The sequence below is a fragment of the Ricinus communis genome, chromosome 3, assembly GCF_019578655.1.
Source record: "Ricinus communis isolate WT05 ecotype wild-type chromosome 3, ASM1957865v1, whole genome shotgun sequence".
NCBI lineage: Eukaryota > Viridiplantae > Streptophyta > Magnoliopsida > Malpighiales > Euphorbiaceae > Ricinus > Ricinus communis.
The window spans coordinates 22,507,545-22,518,434 of record NC_063258.1 but is presented as its reverse complement, the minus strand read 5'-3'; the positions used below and the strand labels follow the sequence as shown (position 1 = coordinate 22,518,434).

Below are 10,890 nucleotides of genomic sequence, written 5' to 3'. Positions count from 1 at the left end.
ATTGCCAAGTACTGTCAATAGTACTCTTGTGAATACAATTACAAATGCACATTACTAACAAGATTTTATCCCTTAGGTGGTAGCCTCCTGATGAGATTTGCTTTCACCAAGTTAAAAGAATTTGGATTCGGTCCATGGGAGACGGTCTTTGAGGTATTCATATTTTTTATAAAATTATTCAACTCACGTTTTATTGGGTTTTTTTACTTAATTTTAAAATTGATACCGCCGGCGAGGGTTTAAATTATGTCTCAAACTAGCTAAAATTCTACGAATATTTCGTAGCGGAACCTCCTTGCCTGTTACATTAAAAAAAAAATTAGGAACAAAATTTCTTTTAGAAAAATAATAATTATTCTATTTTGATTTGTATGAACTTTTCCTAAGGGTGAGTGTACATACAATTAGTCTCTATCCCACATTTCTTAATTAGAGTTTTTAATTCCCCATTTCAATGCCTAAGACTTGAATTTGTCTAAATAGTATTAGAGCCTACTTCCTTTGAGCTTCAAAAGGTGTAATTTTAATAATTTCTTAATAGAACTTTCTTTTGAGTTAGATAACATTAAGAAATCAGATCAAGAAATATTTAAAAAGGTCTGATGTCAACTGTTGATTCTTGATTTTATATAAACCAATGATTTTAGTTATTAACTCAAAAACTACAGTGGATACGATGACATTGCGAACCAATGTAAGCAGAATAAGCAGTGATAATGAAGATCCACCAACCAACTATCAAAATTTAAAATGAAAGACATATCTCATCTTCTTTATTGAATTCCAGCTCTCATCATCAGCCCATGCATGTGGGTGGCCCTTACTCTATAATATAATATAATAAAATATATATATATATATAATTAGGGCTGAGTATCAATTGAATTGAGAGATTTTAAAATTTATAAAATTTTATTATTTAGATTAAATATAAAAATAATATTTTATTTAAAATGACCAATATTTTTAGAATAAGATAATTTTATTAGAAACAATATTAGAATAAAAAAATATTATAACAATTCATTGTTTTTTTTGAAAAGATAGATTTTGAATTTTTCTACCTCTTAAATGAATAATTAAAATTATAAAAATAAAAAATCTTAGAGGATAAATTCTTTTTAATATTTACAGATTTAGAATATTTTTTTTAAACCAATAATATAAATTAAATCAATTATTTAAAATTTCTTTTGTATGAAAAGGACAAAAAATATAGAATGAAATTGAAATAAAAAAATTAATTAATTAAATCTGTCAGTTTAATTTTATTTTTATTTCTAAAAAATTTAATTAACCGATTAGTTTTTAGTTTTTAATGTTAAAATCAACAGTCAACAAGATTATTATTATTATTATTTTTTTTTATTTTTAAATTTATGTTTTAGGTGAATATAATTTTTATTTAGTCTTTTAAAATATTTTAAACATTCATTTTTTTATATATATTTTTAAAAGTAAACTTTATAAATAACTTAAAATTTTCATTAATTACCTAAAATTCAGTTAACTAAATTTATTCTTTTGTTTTCCTTTATATATATAATTTTAATAACATTGAACCAAATATTTAGTTCGCATTTTAATTAAAAAACAAAAATAGCAGATCTTCTTTTTTAACACCGTGCTCACTCCGTGCACCTAAAATGTCACGTTTTGTAATTAAACAGTATTACAATGGCATTAACAAAAAAATAGCCCCCTGGTCCCAAAGTTTTAAAATTTCTAAGGACCCACCACCATTTCAATATCCAACCATCTTTCCTTCTGTCTCTCTCTTATTTGTATATAAAATATTTACAGTTTTCAATGAACTCAAAAACCAATTGCCATTAGAGAATAATAGGGAGACAAGCAACACGACCTTCACTTCCTTTCCTTCCTTTCTTTTTTCTTTTTTCCCCAAATCAATAGAGAGAGGAGGAATAAGGAGGGAGGAAGTGAGGGGCAGAATCGTAAGGACACAAAAAAGGAAAAAAATGGACTCACCGACGTCAGGATCAACGGCGAGGATCATACCAGCGAGATCATCAATGATAGAGTCGATCCGAGGATGTGGGTTATCGGGGGTCCGAATAGACAGAGAAGAGTTGAAAAGGAAGTTATTGATACCAGAGTACTTGCGTCATGCAATCCGTGATTCTATTAAGTCAAAAGACCCGGCCGGTGAAGCTGACCGTTACTTTAACAAAACCGGTGAACTCTATGCTCCGCGTGAACAGGACGCGCCTGAAGGTCCTCTGGTTGTTTTTGTTAATTCTAAAAGTGGTGGTCGTCATGGTCCTGAACTTAAACTTCGCCTTCAACAGTTAATGGGCGAGGAACAGGTAAAAAGTTTACTGTTTAATGCCTCTTTGTTTATGTTGTTAATGAATATAATCGCCATTAAAATTTTTTCTTTTACTGTATGCTTAAAATGGAGCTGAAAAACAGAGTAAATGAATGAAGTTATTACTAGAGTTATTGAGTTTTAAAGAAGCTTTCTGGCATATTAGTGTGTTTGTGAAGTTTACAAAATGCAAGGATTGAATTTTAAATAAAATATATTTTAGGTAGTCAGTTCTTGTGTATGGATTGGTCAAATTGCTAGAATTCAATTATTTCGAAATCAGGAAAGCAAGGCTTTTCGTAAGAATTGAAATGATGTCAAATAATGACTTTGATTTTGCAAGAATTCAATTGAAGTCTTGGACTTAATTTTCTTTTTCCAAACATGGACTTACGGAAATTTGTATAAACTAAGATGGCTTGACATGAAAAAGTTTTTTTTTTTTTTTTTCTTTTGGTTAGTTAATGGATAAGATACAGGTGGTTAGGGATGTCAGTTCTTTTTCTTAAACAAAATTGTATTTTTTGGTTAATTTTAATTTTTTAATAGGTTGTTTTCAAGTTGGAGTAATGTTTTCTTCGGAAGTTGGTGTATTGAATTTTGGGGATGATTCATAATGCAGGTGTTTGATCTATCAGTAGTGAAGCCTCATGAATTTGTTGACTATGGGTTAGTCTGCTTAGAAAAGATGGCTGCCCTTGGCGATCCTTGTGCCAGAGAAACTCGAGAAAAGATTAGAATTGTGGTATGTATATACAAAATGGCATATGGGCAACTTATGACTGCTACAGTAGTACTTGTGGTTCAACATTGTAAAACTTTTTGTTTGATTGGACAGGTTGCAGGAGGTGATGGTACAGTTGGATGGGTACTTGGGAGTCTTGCGGCACTTAATCAACAGGGGAGGGAACCAATCCCTCCTGTTGGAATCATTCCTCTAGGTACAGGCAATGATTTGGCCAGGAGTTTTGGTTGGGTAAGGTTTTCCTTTTGTATGGAATCTTGGCCATGGAATTTTAGCCTCCTGACTTATTATTTCTTAAACAACTATGGTTTTGAATTTTCTCTGCAGGGTGGCTCATTTCCTTTTGCTTGGAAATCGGCTGTCAAAAGATCTCTTCAAAGGGCTATTACTGGTCAGGTTTGCCATCTAGATAGGTAAGATTTTTCTTATTACTCAACAATTTTTACTCTGTTATTAAAAAGTTGCCATTTTTTGTTACTTTCCATTCTTCTCAAATTTGTCTAGAAGCTAAATGTCTCGCACAGCTTTTCGATTTTTTTCCTCAAATTTTTGTACTTGAGGGTGCCAGTAGTTGACAGCTTCGAGATATGAGAAATTACTGAGACATTAGAATCTGAACTTCTCTAACGAATGAGATTTGCCATCAGAGTATTCTAATTTTCTTTTGCCACTGAAGGAATCCTAAGATAGAGTCTGTCTAACCATCTATTGTGGCCATTATATTGAAAATTAATTCACTAATAACATCACCATTCCTTCACGAATATATGAATCTAAGTTCTTTTAGTTAAGGGCTGAAGAATTTCTATTGGTTGTTATGGATATACCCTGTTTCCTCTTCCCAGTACTTTGACTCTCTAGCTATGTAATTAGAGACTTGGTTTCATTTGATCTGATAGGTTGAAACACACAGAAACAGACATTTAATAAAATACATTTTTCTTCATCAGTTTTACTTGTTTACCAACTAATAACATGAAAGGAATTTTGTGGGAATTGAGTATACGCTAACTTCCTGCAAAAATGAATTAGTGAACTGGTGAGCAGAAAAGTAATTTCTAATTGGTTGTCTCACCTTAAAGCAACTTCTGTTTTTTGGGGAAAGATTGAATCGTCACTTTTTTCAAACAGTTCTATTTCATTTGCACATATCTTAAATGTCAATGCCAGCTGTATTTCTCTTTGGAGGTAGTGTATTATTAACCTCTATGTAAACCATCTATTGCGAGATAAAATTGTTGCTCCCTTAACGGTATTAAATTCTGGCTGCATCTTTATCTGTGAGTCTGATTTTATTTGGTGATTCTCTGCTGTGTTGCTGAGAAATTCTCTGGATTTTGTTCAATAAGGTTGTTAAGATCATATTATTATATACAGTCTCTGAAAAATATGACATAACAACCAGCTGATAATGCTCTAGCAGATTTTCCTGCTAGAGAAGGCAACTTACTCTCAGTTGTCCCACTTATGCATCTCTTAGAAAATAGCACTTTTGTATTATGACATCCATCATGTTCCTGACTAAAATCTGGTGATTTATCTGTAACAGATAGAAACTTAATTATCGCATCTAACACAAGTCCTAATTTGATTTTTCATGGGCGAAACTTATAATATTTTCTTTTTAGCAATTTGCTCACCTTTCTTCTGGAATTATACTTCATGTTATTTGACTTTATTTATCCTCCTGATTATCATCTTTTATGCTCATCCCTTGTAATTAGTTTCATACTTTATGCTGTTTAATAAATTTCGTATTTATGAAAAACCCTTGTTTATTGTTATCTGTGTAGCTTGATTGTAAGAATTTGAATGTAACTGGCACTTATATTAGAATTTACTCTTTGATGATGCAGTTGGCATCTTCTAGTGTCAATGCCATGTGGAGAAGTTGTGGATCCACCCCATTCTTTGAAAACTACAGAAGAATGTTCTCTTGATCAGGTTTTGAATCTTGCTACTTCAAAAATTCTACTCTTACAATTCAAATGAATGACATAATTAACTTCAGGATTTTATGAAGTCCGCAATATTGCTTTATGATGCTTAGGCTCTTCATTATAGAAGAGATACCCCCGTGTCGAGACGACATGACAGGGGTAAGGGTACGGGATCCTTCATTTGGAAAATGGATCCTTCATAAGCAAGATGCCTTTGTATGTGACTCATTTATTTTAGTAGTTCTGGTCTTCCAAACTTTTAGTTTGAAATATCTTATCTTGAGTTGAAGTGTAAATAAAGCATACAGTTTTTGTTTATGAAGCATACAATTTTTGTTTTTGTTCAGCAATTAAAATGTTATAATAATTAGTCTTTTAAGCTAGCTTAAAATTGTGTCCTATATGTTTTACTTTACTTTCATTTTATATATAAGACATATCCACATATGCATATCCAAGCTCTGGATTTCTTTGGCGGTGTTCATGTATCTTAGATTTTAGGGGATGAGAAGTCCTACTCCTGTATATGTTTCCATATCCAATACCTGCGCCCTTAGTTCAAGCAACATGGATATTACTTTCATTCTTTTTTTCTTCTTTGCTTCTGCTTTATGGGATCTGTAGTTATTACTTTTATCAAGGGTCATGATGCCTTCTACACTGTCTTGGGTCTGCCTTACCTGGAGGAATCAAGCTCTCTCATTCTCTCACCTCCTTTTTCATCTACTTACATGTTTTCTCCAAATATCTGCTTTTATTTTGTGTGGTGCTGTGTGCTTGTTTGGAAATGAAACCAGAAGTTATATACTAATAAAGATATAATGAAAAGTTGAGAGGTTTGGAGCACGTGGTTATAGAAAATTAGAAAATATCTGCAAGATGAAATGCTTTAGTGCTAGTTGATGTTCAGTTTTTTTTTCAGAGTTTGGCTGTATATTGTGGTCTAAACTTCCTTGTGATTGCAGGGTTTGGAAGTTGAGGGGCAGTTGCCTGAGAAGGTGAATTGCTATGATGGAGTCTTTTATAATTACTTTAGCATAGGTATGTTAGAATAACTTCCAGAAGTGATGGCCTTAATGCCACGCTTATGGATTTAGCATATTAATGCAGTTTGAATGTTTCGATTTTTTATTTTTTAAATATTATTTTCTTTCTTTTAAATTTATTATCCGAAACAAGGATATTCAACACCAAACAATTTGTTGCTTTGGCTTATTTCTGTTTGCATGTCCCTCTTGATTCTATGTTTTATCAAAAAAGCTAACCTTCTGGTAACATTATATGGAGTATTACCTTTTGACTGCATAATTATATGAGGTGCATGTCTCATTAAATTTTATATTATAACTACTTAGTTTGAGTTAGGATTAATCCATTAACTCGCGTCTTAACTATGCAAGAAGATGTATTATTTGCCAAAACTAGGTAGGTGGGCAAGGGAATGTTTCTGCTAAACGACAACTCTTCAGTACTGTCTTATGATTCTGTGTGCTAAACAGAACTTCTGATTCTAGATACTTGTTTTCTAATTTTGTTGCTTGGTCATGCAGGAATGGATGCTCAAGTAGCTTATGGCTTCCACCATTTACGCAATGATAAGCCATATCTTGCACAAGGTCCCATTTCAAATAAGGTACCATTTCTCCTATGAAAAAATATATGCTAATTTCCTGGGAAGTGCCTCACCTGAAAGGTTTTGGTGTAAACCTTTTCCGTTCCTCTTTCTTAACTATATTATTATCCCCTTGAAAGTATTACCTGATTACTCCACTCTTTTTAAGACCCTGACACTTCCATCTGTTATTATAGTTGATCTACTCTGGTTACAGTTGCACTCAAGGTTGGTTCCTCACACCTTGCATAAGCGATCCACGTTTGAGGTTAGATATGTACCCAGACTGAAGCTTTTTTTAAGTTTTTATATTCTTTTTCACTTACTTTGCCCTTGTTCTCTTGTTTTTATTGTGTATTTGCTTTTTTGTATATCTATGGTGCCTTTATTTTTTGGGGTTTGGGGTTGTGGTGGGGTGTTGGTTGGTGGTGAAGCTTGTTACTGCCTGAGGGTCATGAAGCTTGTTACTGCTCTCTTTACTGGAAATTGCGTTCCTGAATAACTAAGATAATATTTTTATTCGATTTTATTTTTCTTTCTATTCTTTTTTCTTTTCTTAAAGTTTTAGTTGGATATAAATTTTTCTTCAGTTGAGCGAGAAACCATCCATAATTATAAGTTTGTGGCACACCAGTCGTCAACCTTTTACTTATCATCTGCAACCTTGGATGCATGACTGCCTATTTCTTTTCAATGAGCTTATGCATGTCTAGTCCATATTATTCCATTATTCTTTCTACGTTCTTATAGTGTTAAATTGATGTTTATGAATTTTTAATACCTCTTAAACCATGTATATAATCTCATAGGATTGTGTTACCCACTGGATAGCTACTATTATTACTTTGATGTTCAGGGATTTGCCAAGTAGATTGAACTTATGACCGCCTGCTGAGAGTAACATAAATCTTGACATCCAAGTATCTATGGTCACCTTGTAGCAGTTACTTAAGAAATATGGTGTGAAATGATTTTCACTTCGATTAGTGATGGCAGTCTTGTCAAAGATTTGATGTTTGAAATTGCTTCTCATTTTCTTGTGTTATAGTTGTTATCATTAGTAGATAAGTTTATAGTTATCCTTTTATTGGTTACATGATTTTTTTATTTATCTACTTTTTTGTTCACTAAACTATTATATAACAATGTTGTCCTTGATTAATTATGTGCTGACAATAAATTTATGGTTTTAGGGGACTCAAAAATATCCTAAGGATGCATGTTAAAAAGGTTAATTGCTCAGAATGGGAGCAGATTCCAGTGCCTAAAAGGTAGAGTTCAATTGATGTCATTTTTGCTTCACATACTTAGAGATTAAAGATCTTATTGATGGTATGTTTGGAAGAAAATTTGATCAAAAGTAATAACTGTCTAATTTCTTTTTATCCTTTTAATATATGAGTTATTCTATTTAAATACTATTTTGGTTAAATATTTCTCTTGTTCTTATGAAAACAAAACCTTAATTACTGAGTTTATCAAACATTTAATACAATTTTTGCCATTTATGGTTGTAGTGTTTGTTAGTAATATTTTATTACCATGACTCTTCGTCTCCTCTCTTTAAATTGTTGTTTAATTTGTTATTTACGTTTTCTGGTCCTGTTCAGTTTCAGTTAGGTATTAATATTTTATTCTCTTATAGTGTAAGGGCAATAGTTGCTCTAAACCTTCACAACTATGGAAGTGGGAGAAATCCATGGGGTACTCCAAAGCCAGAATATTTGGAGAAGGTATCATTTATAACTTATATTTTATTTGGAAAGGTATCAGTTATTACTTAATTGTTAGATGGGATGATCATTATCACAATAACTATCTTTCTCTAGTCCTTTCTTTATGACCTTTTGACCATGTAGAAACTATGATTTTTGTGCCATAAAATGAATGAAACTTGTTCAGCCTGGCTTGGTTATGGTGTAGTCTTGAGGATTTTGTTGATTACAACGCATTTATCTAATTTTATTTATTGTTCCGCAGAAAGGATTTGTGCAGGCCCATGCTGATGATGGTCTTCTTGAAATTTTTGGATTAAAGCAAGGATGGCATGCATCTTTTGTTATGGTTGAACTCATCTCTGCTAAACACATAGCCCAGGTATTATAGTTTCTCTGAGGTTTTTTTTTTCTTTTTTTTTTTTTTTTTATATATTTCTTTGTGGAAGCACATTTGCTATATATTGTGAAAATATATGTTCAAATTTGAATTAAATATGATGGCTGTGAGACTGATGTGTTTCCAGGTTACTGATATGTGCTAACTATCTATTTAGTAGATCTTTGCATGTGATCATGAACTCCAAGACCCTCCCTTCCATACAGCAATAGTTGTAAAGTATATTTGATCACCTTGTTAACAGTCCTCTTGACGCCTCGCCATAACATTGTCGCTCTCCAAAGCAGAGTAGATGTAGACAACGTTTTCAGTTTGTTCATTTAGTAACAAAACCTTCCAGAATTATTTTCCTGTTCATTAGAATATAGGTTTCTCATAATCAGATACTGATGGTTGCAATGTGTCCCATGAAAGGCGAGGAAAAGCGAAAGAAGACTCTGAAACTTGCCTTTGTCCTGTTTTAAAATGGTGGTGTTGAATCTTTATGTTACATTCTGATATGGAGATCTGCTGGTGTCTTTCAGGCTGCAGCAATTCGGCTGGAAATAAGGGGCGGGGAATGGAAAGATGCGTATATGCAGATGGATGGAGAACCCTGGAAACAACCCATGAGCAAGGAGTATTCATCATTTGTGGAGATTAAGAGGGTGCCTCATCGTTCTTTTATGATCAATGGGGAGTAACGTATTGGATTGCCTGTTGGCCAGGTATGGATCATTTTTCAGACCGAGATCAATGGGGCTTGTAAATTATATGTTTCTGCCAGGTTACTTGCTACCTGGCATCTGTTGTATCAAATTCATTGATTAGGCAATTCTTGATTTCTTTTCTCTTCTTGTTAAACATAGTGCTTCAGTAGTTCGACTCAGAGGAGAAAATTGGGGTCTTATGAGATATATATTTACAGTAGTAAATACTATTTTGATTACAAATATATTTTAATTTGTAAATTCTAAATTTTCTTTTTGTTCAAAAAATATTTGCATAAAATTTGACTAATATTAAATTGAATGTATAATAACAGTTAAATGAAAGATATAATTGATAAAATACCTTATAAAATTAGAAAACTATGTTAATTTAATTAATATTTTTAGGTTTAAATTTTTTATTTAATTAGAAAAGTACTATATTAGTTAATTTATTAATATAATAATTTTAATCAAAATACGTGAATGGTAGACCAGACGATTCAAACTGGAGATCATTATTTACAAAAAAATAAAATAAAATAGGTTGGTGATCGTTCAACTGGGTCGGACCAATTAGAACGTTGATGAAACTTTTTGAATTATTATTTTATGTATTTTTTAAGGTCTTACTATGATAAATAGAAAAAATTGGCCAGTCCAACCGGTTAAATTTATTATAACCTTTATTTTATTTTATTTTATTAAAATTAATAACAAAAATAAGTTTTCCAATATCTTAGAAATAGATTTTATACTAATTTAATGATATTGCAAGTCTTCGAGTTATTGTAATAGATTTTGTTTAGAGATATTAATGACAATACGAATACTACGTTTACATTCTTGATGAAAAATAATGTAATATTTTGGTGGTCAAAGAAGCAGTCGATCGTCACATTTTCAACGTGTAAATCCGAGTATGGTACACTTATATTTTATACTTGTCATGCTATTTGGTTGCTAAGATTGTTGAAAAAACTTCATTTGGTGCATAGTAAAATCATTGGAATCATGATTGATAATAAGTCTACATAAACTCTAGCAAAGAATCTTCTGTTTTATAATAGAAGCAAACACATTGATTCAAGGGATCATTTGAGAAGAGTTTATTGCTAAAAGAGAAGTTGATAGGAGTATTGAGAATTGTGATTAAATTTCTTATAGGAGTATTGAGGATGGTGATTAAATTTTTAATATTTTTACAACCATAAATATGATAAGTTTGTGGGAAATTCAAGTTTACAGAGGGTGTTGGATAATAAATTTGAAACTAATGCTAATTATTTTATTTAGGAAAAATATATTTTTAAGTCTTTAAATATTTTAATTTTGTTTTATTAACCCTTTATTTTTTATTTTTCTTTATTAAGGACTTTTAGTCTTTAATCAAATCAACAATAAAAGTTTAAAGGTTGAATATAAAATATGTGCAGAAAATCTCTACTCCAAGCAAAATT

The 10,890-nt window shown here is 31.5% G+C and overlaps 1 protein-coding gene across 1 annotated transcript; it reads left to right on the top strand.

The window, feature by feature from the left end:
* Positions 1 to 1,792: 1,792 nt before the first annotated feature.
* On the top strand, positions 1,793 to 9,675 carry LOC8267910 (diacylglycerol kinase 4). The gene is made up of 12 exons (XM_002531701.4): positions 1,793 to 2,327; positions 2,952 to 3,074; positions 3,168 to 3,305; positions 3,402 to 3,487; positions 4,931 to 5,018; positions 5,980 to 6,055; positions 6,565 to 6,647; positions 6,824 to 6,894; positions 7,820 to 7,897; positions 8,272 to 8,359; positions 8,607 to 8,723; positions 9,266 to 9,675. Exons 1-12 carry the CDS (start codon positions 1,980 to 1,982, stop codon positions 9,422 to 9,424), a joined length of 1,455 nt encoding a protein of 484 aa, XP_002531747.1. The 5' UTR covers positions 1,793 to 1,979; the 3' UTR covers positions 9,425 to 9,675.
* Positions 9,676 to 10,890: the final 1,215 nt, after the last annotated feature.